The 15,628-nt window shown below is 44.9% G+C and overlaps 1 protein-coding gene across 1 annotated transcript; it reads right to left on the bottom strand.

Annotated features, from left to right (window-relative positions):
- Window positions 1–211: 211 nt before the first annotated feature.
- Window positions 212–15,114, bottom strand: LOC309544013 (uncharacterized protein; the record flags this gene model as incomplete). The annotated part of the gene is made up of 8 exons (XM_082276412.1): window positions 14,989–15,114; window positions 14,779–14,902; window positions 14,565–14,662; window positions 14,248–14,475; window positions 13,977–14,118; window positions 10,266–10,751; window positions 9,461–10,136; window positions 212–638 (listed from the first exon to the last, which is right to left on the bottom strand). Exons 1-8 carry the CDS (start codon window positions 15,082–15,084, stop codon window positions 212–214), a joined length of 2,277 nt encoding a protein of 758 aa, XP_082132538.1. The 5' UTR covers window positions 15,085–15,114.
- Window positions 15,115–15,628: the final 514 nt, after the last annotated feature.

Genomic DNA, 15,628 nt, shown 5'->3' with positions numbered 1-15,628 from the left:
TTTCTCAGCAAGATCCAGCTTCCCGCTTTCACGGTGGATCAACTCCAATCTATATCTCAACTGTTTACTTCTCTTGAAATAACATCGGCCATCAGTAAACTCCCCAACCATAAATCCCCGGGGGGAAGACGGTCTCCCCAACGAATATTATAAGGCGTTGGTTAATGACATTACTCCGCACCTGCAGCCTGTTTTTGAACTTGCTTCCTCCTCATCTATGTTCCCTCTGGAAATGTTGAGGGCTGTGATAGTGACCCTTCCTAAGCCCAGCAAGGACCCTGTGGTTACGGCCAACTATAGGCCGATTTCCCTTCCAAATACCGATTTTAAAGTATTTGCTAAACTGCTGGCCTTCAGGATCCAAAAGGTTCTCCATATTCTGGTTCATCCAGATCAGGTTGGCTTTGTCCCTGGCCGTCAAGCTCCGGACGGAATGAGACGACTTGTCGGTTTGATCTCCCGGGTTGTGGCCGCTCGAACACCTTCTCTGCTTCTCTCTTTGGATGCGGAGAAGGCGTTGACCGGGTCCACTGGGGGTACCTACGGGCAGTTCTTGAGGATTTGGGATTGGAGGATGGATACAGTCAGCCATCCTGTCTCGGTATTCCAACCCATCAGCCACTGTTCTCACCTCTGGACTGAAATCAAAACCCATCCAGATAACTAACGGTACTAGACAGGGTTGTCCCTTGTCTCCTATTATATTTGCCCTCTTCATGGAGCCCCTAGCAGAACGGTTCCGCTCCCACCCACACATCAAAGGCTTGTCGGTGGCTGGCTTGGAACACAAGATAAGCCCTTTTGCCGATGATGTCATGCTTATGCTCACAGACCCTGCCTCCTCCCTGCCAGAAGCATACTCCCTCCTGACCGAATTTAGTAGGGTATCATACTATAAACTCAACGCTAACAAATCCCAAATATTGGGCCTTAACATACCACCCACCTTGCGAAGTTCCTTGGCCGGGGCAATTTCCTTTCATCTGGTCTCCTCATTCCATCCCCTTTCTCGGTACTCACCTTACGCCTCACACGTCACAATTGTATGCTCAAAATTTTAAACCCTTCCTAGATTCCCTGCCCTCCCTTTTGCAACAGTTAAGAACGCAGGAACTGTCCGCTATGGGTCGGATAGCTTCCTTTAAAATGCTTATCCTCCCGAAGCTACTTTATCTATTCTGTACCCTTGCCATACCCTTGCCGGTGTCCTTCTCTGCTCTCCAAAAAAAGCTGACCCGTTTTGTGTGGAACGCCAAGCCCCCAAGATGCCCCCTTAAAACCATGGTCTTACATAGGAGGCATGGCGGTATGGGGGTCCCTAATTTGGCCGCCTACCACAAGGCATGCGTTCTAGACTAACTTAGATATTGGTGGGCACCGTCTCCACACAAGACGTGGGCTTCCATTGAGTCCTCTGACATTCCGGGCCTTGACTTACAGTTGGCTCTTATTGCTACTGCATTGGGAGATTGGCCTTGGACTTCCGAGAACCCGATAGTACAAGCCTCCCTCTCCCTGTGGAGGGAGTTTTGTCATTTACAAATGCCTGCCACTTCCATGCACAAAATACATGTTCCATTGAAGGTACTGGGCTACATCCTCCCACACCTAGATATTCAACCATGGTTGCGACAGGAAGTGCTGTTCCTCATTGACCTGTATCTCAAATCTCGCATCCGTCCATTTGCTAGCCTACAAGCCCACTTCGGCCTCCCGCAGGGGGCATTCTTCTCCTACCTTCAGATAAGATCCTTTCTCCACAAACAACCGCTCCCCACTTATATAGAGCTACCCAATTTAGTATACCTTTTCCTTCAAAATACAGCTACTCAAATGAAAGGTATCACGTTGTTCTATGCCATTTACAACAAACAAAAAACTCTTTCTCTAAACCCCCCTCAGTCCTCAAATGGGAACATACCCTGTCGACCTCATTTTCTGATTCCACCTGGCTAAAAACATTTGCCTCCACTTACGCAGCCACAAAATGTGTTACCCATTGGGAACAGTACCAGAAGGTGTTACACTCCTGGTACCTCACCCCTTTCAAGCTTTCTAAGTTCTACCCCTCCCATTCCTCCCTCTGCTGGAGGCAATGCGGAAAAATAGGTACTCTGTATCACACGTTGTTGTCTTGTCTGTCGCTACGGTCCTTCTGGAACGCATTATTTGCATTAATTTCGGATATAACGCAAGACAAGGTCCTTCCATCCCCGGCTATGGCCATCCTTGATATCAATATCCATGACTTTAAGCCCTGTCATAGGACGGTTATCATACACCTGCTTCTTGCAGCAAAAACTGCCATAGCTAAATACTGGAAATCCCCGACACCCTCTTCTTGCACCGAAGTTGTCCTTGCGCTTAACCACCATTGCATGCTGGAGAGAACACTTGCAGTTGTCAATCTTGCCGTCCTCTCCCCCGGAGGAAGTGGGGAGTTTGGCTATCTCACCCCAAGTGCACGGTCTTAGACTGATATAGTAATCTCCTTCTGTGGACCCCGCTGGACCCTTCCCGCTCCTTTCTTCTGCTCTTCCTGCCTTTTGTTCCTTCCCTCTTTTTACCTTCCATCCCCTTCGTTCTGCCTTTCCAGTCCATACCTCCTCCAAGTGCTCTTTCTAGGTATCTGGGTCAACCTCATGTGCCTTGCTGCTCGCCCCGGGCATGTTGTTATTTTTCATGGTTGTAAGATTGTTTGCATTGTTAGTTTGTGAACCTGCACTGGGTTTTTTCCCTTTCATCCTCTCTGGGCACAGTTTGTTCCCCTTGGGGTGCCCGGGGGGCGATGTAAGAGGTGTTATGGTTATGTTTGCTTACCAGTAGACGTATGCTATGCTGTCATGATATCAGTAATTGTTTATCTCAATACTATGCCCTTTATATTTTGGACCCATTTGTAATGCATTGTTTGATTGCTCACTTGGTTGCTTATTCTGTTATGTTTGTCAAAACTTAATAAAAATTAATGAAACTAAAGGGTGTGACATAACACCTGGTCATCTACCTGAGACCGAGCTATGAATTTTAGCGCCAAGTTTGAAAAGCTTACGCCGTAAGGTGAATACATTCCAGACTTAGTAATGTTTTATAGAGTAATGGTCAAAGTTACAGGGTGACCCTGTCTTATCTGTCCTGAATGCTGGACTGTATATAAGGTCCATACTTTAGTTGTCAGTGGTGGGCATTCCCCCGAAGAGGTCCTCGGGGACTAGGTTCCATAGTTATGAGGTTCCATAGTGATGAACTACAACCCTGGACCTGTATAGCTGTAAGATCCTGGCACTCTCAGTGCCTTTCTATCATCTCACTTCCGGGTTGCGTTCCACCACTCAATTAGGTGGAACGCATACAAGGTGTGTATTCCTTTAACAGTGCTGACGTCATCATCAGGCGCCGCACTGAGCGGCTATTTCAACTGACGGTCTGCACTCACACATTGTTCGTGCAACCGCTCCTGATAACTGCCTAACCTGACGCTGCCGAATCTTCCAGCTACATACCCTATACCTGAATTGACCGGAGCCTCGCTACCTTGTCCTACACTCCCCCACTACTGGCTATTGATAAGTACCCCACAGGGGACCCCCTCTTATCAACAACGCTTGCTATCTATACCTGCATTATAAGAACTATTGCTAGCTCTAGGATACATGCTCTCCAGTATCTACCATCTGCATTTCTAAACCTAGATCGCTAGCTCTTGTGCCTATTATTTGTTACAACCTGCATTACCAAACTAAGCTTAGCAACACCTGTATATCTTGCTTGCTATTATCTATCACCTGTTGATTATACTAGATTGCTAGCTCTTGTGATTGCCATCTATCATCATCTACTATCATTCCTGTAACATCACTATCTGAGTGCTTATCATCATCTACTATCACTCCTCAGAGCCTATACCTTCAGTGTAACATCTCACTGCTACTTGCATAATTACTATCACTCCTGCAACATCATTATCTGAGTGTTTGTATATGTGCATACTGAATCAGGCTGAACCACTATGATGAGTCAAGAGAGTTGGATCAGGTGATTTAACAAGATCTCTACAAGACTACTGAGTGGAATTCTGCAGCTGCAAATCCAGTATCCTTGAGCTAAAACCCAGAGCGTTACAATAGCACCCTGTGGCTAACTTAACATATTGCACCAAGTGCCATAGTGAGCACCTCATGCTGGATCCAATGCCTGAAACAACATTACAGGGCATTTCCAGAGCGTGGGGGTCTGAGTACAGCTCCCAAGGTTGCACTGATCCGGGTACACCGCTTCTGTGTAGACAGTAGAAGACAGCGAGGGCTGATTGAAGAAACAGAAGATAAAATAATAAAGAGGAAAATAATAAACTAGTGAAGATAACCCGCAAATATATCCCATTCTAGGTTGGTGCACATTATTCTGTTTACACAATCAGTGCAAGTCCAGCTGGTCACTGAGGCATCAAAAGAAACTTGAATGGACAATCATGCTCCAGCAAAATACTCCTTTATTAGAATATATCCAGAAGTGACAACATGGCAGGAGAGAGAAGGAAAAGGGGGCGCAATGAGAGAAGGGACTTTCTAAAGGGGTGCCGTCATAGGACCAATATAATTAGAAGGTTTGTATAAAATAGATATTTTATTGAAAAAGCATAGATAAAATGTATACTGTATTTCCAAACCAGATAAGACAGTATTACAATAATAGATTAAAAACATATGAATATAAGCCAATTCATAGCAAACTGTAAATTAGACAGTAAATGTCGTATCTTAAACAGGGCCAAATAGAGTACACTACAGACCCTTAAACCAACCAGAAGTGGAGTCCCCTGGTTAGTGTATAAGTGAAGAACGATGATGCCCAAAACTGTAGCCCGACATGTTTCGCGGCAACAGCCGCTTCCTCAGGGGCAGTTGAGGGGTTATATAAACATCAATACAGTTACTAGAAGAAAAAAAATTCAATTTCTGTGATTAGTTCTGTCTTACTGGTACTACTTTCCTACATCTTTTTCCCTCTCCCCCCCACCCTCCTCTTTGTATCCTGTCCCACTTCACTGTTGATCCATTTAATGTTATGGTACACATAGGACCTGGGATTTCCCACTTTTGAAAGCTATGATCCTATACTTGATACACATTTGTCTCATGAATACATAGCTCATTGTGACTATTATGATTCATTTTCATGTATAAGATTATCGAATGAATTATGCTTCTATGTTTTGCATTATTATTTTGTATATTTGTACACTATGCTGCAATTAAGTATTGTTGTCAGTCATTTGAGACTAGCTTGTCCAATCACAACCTATGGCTGCTGCTGCTATTTCTGACTGTGGATCTTGTCTCTCCATTCCCACTTGGAGAGGGGCTGTTTTGGGTTTTTCTCCCCCGTGGCGAGCATGTGACGCTCTGTCCCAGGCCCTCCCCTTTGGGTGGACCTGGTGTATCCGGCTGGCCCCGCCTCCCCCGCTTATGCTGAAGGGTGCTTCACCTTTGTGGTGAACCTTGCCACTAGCTGAGGGTATCGCGGGACTCGCCGGCCAGTGCGCTTGCGCAATCCCATCGCGCGTGCATTCAGAACGTCGGCCCCAGATTGCGTCATTGACGTCATGTCGCCACGCGCGCTTGGGGCGGAACTTTTCCTACATAATGGCTGGGTCAGCATCCTCCACTGCACACGCAGGGACGGGACACGCCGTGATATACACCAACAGGTAACCGGATTCACCGATATTACTATACTCTCTTTTGGAGGTTACTCCTTCATACTTACCTGCCACTTTCTTTGCCATATTTTATAGCACATACTATGGGTACCTCTTAGGGATATGGCCACATTCTATATACCTATTATGGCTACCCCTTATGTGACAATTATCGCTATATTCATTACCTTTAACCTTAATACAATATCTGCACTATGTTTCTTTTAAAGCACCAACAATCTTAGTAGAACTCTGCACATTGATATCATGTTCATACAGCCTCTCTCATACATTTAATCTTATACAGATTCCCCACATTTAGTCCTTTCATTCACCTTCCTCATTTGATCACACAGTATTCACCATAGTCACCCATTATCTCCCATCTAGAGCCTCTGGGACATGCTGCCCATTTTTTGGTCACTCTCTTGGGACTACATACCCTCCCTCTAGGATTAACCTCATCCTACCCGGTTCCCTGTTTCTATTTCCTCATTCGGACTTTTCTGGGTAAGAGATAGTTGCATAGAGTCTATATCTTGAATATTGAATATTACCATCCAGTACCCAATTGATGTTTATGGAGTGACATATCTCAATATTGATACTATATATCCCAGTATCATACACTTTTTTATGTATACTTCTTACTCATTCAGGTCCTCTATATATTGAGCCTTTCATCCACTCTGCAGCCACTTTCAGTAGAGATTGGTTCCCGTGCTCGCCCCGGGGGGGGGGGGGGGGGGAAGTGCCTACCTTACGGTTCCGGGACCCATCTGTCAATCTACAAACTGCAGGCCTCTCTCTCTGACTGACTAAAATGCTTTATGTTATAACATAATATAATATATATTTTTTGATATATATGCATGTAACCTTTTTTTTTTCCTTCTAGTAACTGTATTGATGTTTATATAACCCCTCAACTGCCCCTGAGGAAGCGGCTGTTGCCGCGAAACATGTCGGGCTACAGTTTTGGGCATCATCGTTCTTCACTTATACACTAACCGGGGGACTCCACTTCTGGTTAGTTTAAGGGTCTGTAGTGTACTCTATTAGGCCCTGTGTAAGATACAACATTTACTGTCTAATTTACAGTTTGCTATGAATTGGCTTGTATTCATATGTTTTTAATCCATTATTGTAATACTGTCTTATCTGGTTTGGAAATACAGTATACATTTTATCTATGCTTTTTCAATAAAATATCTATTTAATACAAACCTTCTAATAATATTGGTCCTATGACGGCACCCCTTTAGAAAGTCCCCTCTCTCATTGCCTTCTCTTTCCATTTATACATACTGGGACATTTGTGCCTCTTTCATACCATATCTCTATTTGAGCCTGTCTGCTCTCTCCAACATTGCAGGAGAGATGAGACTGTCAACGCGTTTCACACTACAAGCATTTAGTCATAGCAAACCCGCCATACTGCTTTCTCTCTATTTAAACATACAACATCAATTACCATATTAATTAATATTTAAGCTGAACATCATAGACATATGCAGAATGGAAACGTTTGTTTTGTTTCAGATAAATCTGTTTCGTTATTTATTTTGCTTTCTAGAATTAGTTTCATTTCACGCTTTGAGAACGATTGGAATTCCGATCAGTCGAGAAACGATCGACTGATTTGAATTCTGTGTGAAGAAATAGCAGGTTGTTAAGCAGGGGGCTGGGAAGCGGCCGCCCACATCCTTACCAACCATGACTCATCAGCTGTCAGCGGGCTTCCCCACTGACAGATGAATGGAAAGAAAAGAATGCCGACATTGCCCAGCAATAGAAAAATGTTTAAAATAAAATAAATGACATGGGGTCCCCCCAAAATCCATACCAGACCTTTACCTGAGCATGCAGTTTGGCAGGTCAGGAAAGGGGGGGACAACAAGTGCCCCCCTCCTAACCCATACCAAACCACATGCCCTCAACATGGGGGGGGTGCTTTGGGGCAGCTCTCTTCCAGCCAGCCACCCACAGCCCCTGTGCCAGCCAGCCACCCACCCACCTACCACAGGGTGCCAGACAGCCACCAACCCACCACAGGGTGCCAGCCAGCCAGCCAACCACACACCACAGGGTGCCAGACAGCCAGCCACCCACAGGCCCTGTACCAGCCAGCCACCCAAAGGCCCTGTACCAGCCACCCTTCCACCACAGGGTTCCAGCCAGCCAGCCACCCACCACAGGGTGCCAGCCGGCCACCCACTACAGGGTGCCAGCCAACCACCACAGAGTGCCAGCAAGCCAGCCAGCCACCTACCACAGGGAGCCAGCCATTAAGCATTAAACAAAAATTAACATGTTCAGTACCAGATTTGTGTAAAAAATTGTCTTCATTTTTCAAAACTTTAAATGTACAAAATATCGGCCGATACCGATACGTTGTGACCAAAATATCGGCATCGGCCCTGAAAAAACCATATCGGTCTATCCCTAACCGAAGGGTCTGGTATGGAAAGGGGGAGGGGGAGCACGCCATTTTGTTCTATTTCCGGGCAATGCCGGCATTCTTTTCTTTCCATTCATCTGTCAGTAGGGAAGCCCGCTGACAGCTGATGAGTCATGGTTGGTAAGGATGCGGGCAGCCGGCTGCCCAGCTTGCTGCTTAACAACCAGCTATTTCTTCACACAGAATTTGCATCGGTCGATCGTTTTTTCTGACTAATCCAAATTTGAATTGTTCCGAAAAGTTGGAATTTATTAGAAATAAACAAAACAAATTTTAACAGATTTCAACAAAATTCATTACAATTTCATTTGGAGATTTGGATACATCCGAATCTAGGAATAATCAAAAAAATTGTCGGAATTTGTATTCGCAACAAATTTCACGTGTCTAACACTTAATGGCCACCCGCTAACAGCTGGGCTCCCAGCCAATACAAATAGGCGCCGATGGCAGGGCCCACTCTCCAGGCATGGATCCTCTACATATGTGTGCCATAACACCACCCCGCTGATAGCTGGGGACTCAATGACCACTCGGGACATCCTGGAAGACTTATGGATACCAAAGGAAGCTCCTGACATCCCACACAGCTGCCCAGCACCAGACCCGCCCACCAATACTTCCAATAGGTAGGAAAACTTCATACAAAAATGGCCCTATAAGTGAGGAGGACAAAAAAGAGGAACACAGCCATTGGCTTATCCTGAACATTTATGGGGGTGGGGTCTTATGGGGGAGGAACGAGGGCGGGGCTACCCAAACATATGCTGCCATGGACATCTGTCAGGAAAGCACATTATGGCCACTAGATGGAACTGACCATTATAGGAAATCCCATTTCTCCATGACTGGGGGATTGCGGGTCACATTTCATCAACACATTTATAACAACCAGATCTGTAAGTGTTTGTGAAATCTTCCCGCAAAAAATGTACTCAGCCAATGAAAGGTAAGGACTCCATTTTTATTTTTCTCCTGCTATCAATGGCCAACACAGTACAACACTTCATCCATGTCGTTGGTGATCTCTGATCTCCTTATGAAGTGTTTCTTACATGATAAAGGACAGCCATGGAGTATATCTGAGGTGTATATCAGGGTGTGCTTCTTTCCCACATGTCCACCAACATTCATTTAGAAGACATTTCCCGCACTCAAGGCACTAATACACCTGGAGGGTTGTGTGGGATCCCTGATGTACAGGAAGACAGGACTTCAGTGAGGAATAATTCCCTCACTCAGGACAGGAAAGTGGTTTCTCCCCCATGTGAGATCTCTGATGTCTGTAAAGATGAGACTTCTTTGAAAAACATTTCCCGCACTCCGGACAGGAATATGGCTTTTTCTCCTTGTGAGATTTCTGATGTGTGGAAAGATTGCCCTTCTGTGTAAAACATTTCCCGCACTCAGGACAGGAATACGGCTTCTCACCGGTGTGCAATCTCTGATGCCTGGAAAGAGCAAAGTTCTTTGAAAAACATTTCCCGCAATCAGGACAGGAATACGGCTTCTCACCGGTGTGCAATCTCTGATGTGTGGAAAGATGGGACCTGCGTGAAAAACATTTCCCACACTCAGGACAGGAATACGGCTTCTCACCAGTGTGCGATCTCTGATGTGTAGAAAAAGCGGACGTCTGTGCAAAACATTTCCCGCACTCAGGACAGGAATACGGCTTCTCACCAGTGTGCGATCTCTGATGCGTGGAAAGAGCAGACTTGCATGAAAAACATTTCCCACATTTAGGAAAGGAATACGGCTTCTCACCAGTGTGCAATCTCTGATGCGTGGAAAGAGTAGACTTGCATGAAAAACATTTCCCGCACTCAGGACAGGAATACGGCTTCTCACCAGTGTGCGATCTCTGATGTGTGGAAAGATAGGACTTCTGTGCAAAACATTTCCCACACTCAGGACAGGAATATGGCTTCTCACCGTTGTGCGATCTCTGATGTCTAGAAAGAGCGAAGATCTCTGCAAAACATTTCCGGCACTCAGGACAGGAATACAGCTTCTCACCAGTGTGAAATCTCTGATGTCTGTAAAAATGGGACTTTCCTGAAAAACATTTCCCACACTCAGGACAGGAATAAGGCTTCTCACCTGTGTGCAATCTCTGATGTGTGGAAAGAGTGGATTTCCGTAAAAAACATTTCCCGCACTGAGGACAGGAATACGGCTTCTCACCAGTGTGAGATTTTTTATGCATATTAAGATTGCTTTTCAAACAGAAACTCTTCCCGCACTCAGAACAGGAAAACCTCTTATCTGTTGGAAGGACGGCACCATCCCTCACAGTCTGAGGTTCCTCAGGATAAGAGGAATACGATGGTCCGGCACCGTCCCTCACAGTCTGAGGTTCCTCAGGATAAGAGGAATACGATGGTCCGGCACCGTCCCTCACAGTCTGAGGTTCCTCAGGATAAGAGGAATACGATGGTCCATCTACATTGTGTGGTCCCGGATGGACATTTGAGGTTGCCGGGTTTTCTCCTGGACTATACTGTGTGATGTCCTCATCTTCTACTTTACAGTCTGGAGACAAAGTGAGACAATCCTCTGAGGTTTTCCTCATCTCCCGTCCATCTACTAAAATAGAAATACAAAGATTATTACTAGACATCAGCAGATTGGTTCCCCTAAGCCAGGACTCCGCCCACATCAGCCAGCTTTGTCTCTGAGGATCTTACAATTCCCCCCTCAAGGTAATTAGTAAATGGGTCCTCTGATCTCCTACCATTTCATTTCTTTATTCATGGACCTTAGTTAGAGAGTGAGGAAACAACGAGAACTGTCTTTTATAGGAGTGACAGTGATGAGGGGATTATAGGATGAGTGCCCCCTCCCCCTCTATCACTCATTGCCATTCTCCCAACACAAGAAGTCCTGCACTTCCTTATTTAGTCCATGATTTAGCCATGAATAACAGCGGGGCTGAGCCCCACCAGAGGTCAGAGAGTGAGGATGGGGGGAGAACAACCAAGATGAAGACTGGACTGATCCTGAAGACCACCATCATTGGGTTACTGACTCCTCCCTCATTATCACTTTCTGTTTAAGGTTCCAAAGTTGGAGGATGTTATCACATTATTATCAACATGTAAAAGTCTGTCCTTCAATCAAATCATCAGATATAAAATGTGATATAAAATAAATAATAAATTGGTACAATCATGTAGTGTAAAGAATGGTGTATAAATATTCACAGAAACATTCACCCAATGGCAGCTTACATTCAGAAAGTTTCTTTCACTAAACACAAAAACAAATAAAAAAGCAAATAAAATGCAGCGCCAAAAAAATAAATTTCTTCCCCCAAATCTGTAGACAATAAGTGGGAAATAATTTCCCTCCTCTCCTCCTTCCTCTACGGTATGTATGGGGGGGGAGGTGATAGGAAATATGGGCGGAGCCTGCACAGGGACGTCCCATCTCGGCCATCCCAGGGAAGGGGTATCTGAATGAAGGATCACATTGTGAAGCTTGTTTAGTCCGCACTGCTCAAGTCCCGGCTTTGTAATTCTATCATCTTGGATTTTAATGTTGAATAAAGCAGATAGACGGAGAGCACTAGAGGGGGGTTATTTTCTACCCTCCCCCCCATATATACCGTGGGGGAAGAGGAAGGAGGAGAGGAGTGAGCGATATCCCTAGAGGGGGAAGGGATCTGTGGGACTCGCTGGTAACACAGGAGTCAGATGGTAAGGTGAGTGGAAGTGACCACCAGCACCTTTCTCCTCTGCAATTTCTGCACTCGCACTTTATCATTTATATTGCCCCTGACTGATGACATTTCTATCCTCTTATTGGACGATCACATTACTATTTATTCATTTCCTGACACTGTTTAATAGATTTCATATTTTTGAATTGTAAGTGGCGCGGTGATATCGCACAGATTGGATTATTATTTCCCACTTATTGTCTACAGATTTTGGGGAAGAAATTTATTTTCATTTTCACTTGATTTCTTATTAGATATAAAATGTCCAGCTGGTAGGAAATGGGCGTAACAAAGAGAATCCGTATTATGTGTATACAGTATCTCACAAAAGTAAGTACACCCCTAACATGTTTGTAAATATTTTATTCTATCTTTTCATGTGACAACACTGAAGAAATTAAACTTTGCTACAATGTAAAGTAGTGAGTGTACAGCTTGTATAACAGTGTCAATTTGCTGTTCCCTCAAAATAACTCAACACAGAGCCATTAACGTCTAAACCGCTGGCAACAAAAGTAAGTACACCCCTAAGTGACAATGTCCAAATTGGGCCCAATTAGCCATTTTCCCTCCCTGGTGTCATGTGACTCGTTAGTGTTACAAGTTCTCAGGTGTGAATGGGGAGCAGGTGTGTTAGATTTGGTGTTATCGCTCTCACTCTCTCATACTGGTCACTGGAAGTTCAACATGGCACCTCATGGCAAAGAACTCTCTGAGGATCTGAAAAAAAGAATTGTTGCTCTATATAAAGATGGCATAGACTACAAGAAGATTGCCAAGACCCTGAAACTGAGCTGCAGCATGGTGGCCAAGACCATACAGTGGTTTAACAGGACAGGTTCCACTCAGAACAGGCCTCGCCATGATCGACCAAAGAAGTTGAGTGCATGTGCTCAGTGTCATATCCAGAGGTTGTCTTTGGGAAATAGACGTATGAGTGCTGCCAGCATTGCTGCCGAGGTTGAAGGGGTGAGGGGTCGGCCTGTCAATGCTCAGACCATACGCCGCACACTGCATCAAATTGGTCTGCATGGCTGTCATCCCAGAAGGAAACCTCTTCAAAAGATGATGCACAAGAAAGCCCGCAAGCAGTTTGCTGAAGACAAGCAGACTAAGGACATGGATTACTGGAACCATGCCCTGTGATCTGATGAGACCAAGATAAACTTATTTGGTTCAGATGGTGTCAAGTGTGTGTGGTGGCAACCAGGTGAGGAGTACAAAGACAAGTGTGTCTTGCCTACAGTCAAGCATGGTGGTGTGAGTGTCATGGTCTGGGGCTGCATGAGTGCTGCCAGCACTGGGGAGCTACAGTTCATTGAGGGAACCATGAATGCCAACATGTACTGTGACATACTGAAGCAGAGCACGATCCCCCTCCCTTCAGAGACTGGGCTGCGGGGCAGTATTCCAACATGATAACGACACCAAACACACCTCTAAGATGACCATTGCCTTGCTAAAGAAGCTGAGGGTAAAGGTGATGGACTGGACAAGCATGTCTCCAGACCTTAACCCTATTGAGAATCTGTGAGGCATCCTCAAATGGAAGATGGAGGAGCGCAAGGTTTCTAACATCCACCAGCTTCGTGATGTTGTCATGGAGGAGTGGAAGAGGACTCCAGTGGCAACCTGTGAAGCTCTGGTGAACTCCATGCCCAAGAGGGGAAAATAATGGTTGCTCACAAAATATTTACACTTTGGGCCCAATTTGGACATTTTCACTTAGGGGTTTACTCACTTTTGTTGCCAGCGGTTAAGACATTAATGGCTGTGTGTTGAGTTATTTTGAGGGGACAGCAAATTGACACTGTTATACAAGCTGTACACTCACTACTTTACATTGTAGCAAAGTGTAATGTCTTCAGTGTTGTCACATGAAAGGATAGAATAAAATATTTCCAAAAATGTGAAGGGAGTACTTACTTTTGTGAGATAGTGTAGCAGTGGGTAGAGGAGATAGAGCAGAAGTCTGTAATACAACATAGAGTATATAGTGGAGGGGTCAGGACTCATAATATTGGTATTCAGTAATCAGTGGTGGATTACATGTATTTATGTCATGTATGTATTTAGTGCTAGTGACCCACCTGTGCTGATCTCTGTAGGAGTGTCCTCCTCTATAAATGTCCCCGTTATTCCATCCTCCTCCATAGACTGCTGATCATCCCTCACATACGTCTCTTCTTCTTCTGCTTTAACCTCAAATTCTATATCGATTGGATCTCCACTCTAAACCAAGAAAATTAGAGAGAATATCATCTGTAGGTTATAAGCTTTATTATTGTGATATTATAAAAAAAAAAAAAAAAAACACATCCTCCCCAGAAGTCCATGTTCTAGATACTCCAATCCTCCAACCTTGTAACATTGAGGGATGGTGTGACCTTCCTGTGTGGAATCCCGGGAATACAGAGGACGGGGACATCTCTCTGGTGGGTTTCTGTAGCTGGATGACTCCACCATGGTGTCCTGGTACAGATATTTGTGTTCTTTTAGAATCTCTGACTCCTTCATCACCCCATCCTCATCATCCTCCTCTTTTATCTCTTCTTTAACCTCACCTTTAGAATCTCTCAGGTTTCCACTCTGAATATATAATAAAAATGACATCAATGGTAACAATCCAGATAATGTACAGATCCTAATGATACTATCAGTGATTGTTCCTCATCTACCTGATGATGGTGGGGGATGGTGTGATCTTCCTGTGTGGAATCCCGGGAATACAGAGGACGGGGACATCTCTCTGGTGGGTTCCCATTACTGGATCCATCTGTAGGAAACACACACACTGACTGAATACATTGTTTCTATGTGTTTATCAGATGATGGGGGATCTAGGTGGATCCTCCGTACTGCTCTCTCCTTTACAATAAAGTCTCCTCTTACCCGGTGATGTGAGGGGCGGCTGATTCTCCATCATGACGTCCTTGTAGAGATCCTTGTGTCCTTCTAAATACTCCCACTCCTCCATGAAGAAATAGACAGTGACATCCTGACACCTTATAGGAACCTGACACACACAATGATACAGTCACCATCCAGACACATCCCTTGTCTGTTACTGGATAATGTCCCAGAATTCCCAGCACCGCTCACCTCTCCTGTCAGCAGATGGACCATCATGGTGGTCAGTTCCAGGATCTTCTGCTCTCTGTTCCTCTCAGGTATCAGAGAACGAGGTGGAGGCACCATGGTGGGGCTCTGGGTCCTGCTCCATCCTCCTGAGATTGGCTCTCCAGTAGACTCCTTCACTACAACACAATCCTACAGATCAGGAGAAAGATAAACCAATATCAATCATCTGACATCATCTACATGTCTAAAATAAGAACATGGTCTATTGACCAGACTAGATAAGAGTGATGTCATGTGATCTCCCAGAATCCTCCTCACCTCTCTGGTCAGGTCTGTGTTTTATTAATAGAGATAAGAGTGATGTCATGTGACCTCCCAGAATCCTCCTCACCTCTCCAGTCAGGTCTGTGTTTTATTAATAGAGATAAGAGTGATGTCATGTGACCTCCCAGAATCCTCCTCACCTCTCCGATCAGCAGGTAGATAATCTCCAGGGTGTGGCTTAATAACCTCTCAGTCATGTGACTCCGATCCTCCTCCATCCTCATTGGTGTGGTCATGTGATCTATGCAGGTTTCTCTGTAGATGGATAATGAAGAATTATCTGGATTGCATTGGTTGGACAATATTAGGATGGGGATATAAGGGGTTATAGGCGGGT

The sequence above is a fragment of the Pelophylax lessonae genome, assembly GCF_965119305.1.
Source record: "Pelophylax lessonae genome assembly, contig: HAP1_SCAFFOLD_610, whole genome shotgun sequence".
Taxonomy (NCBI): domain Eukaryota; kingdom Metazoa; phylum Chordata; class Amphibia; order Anura; family Ranidae; genus Pelophylax; species Pelophylax lessonae.
The sequence above is the reverse complement of the archived record's forward strand: the minus strand, read 5'-3'. Positions and strand labels throughout refer to the sequence as shown.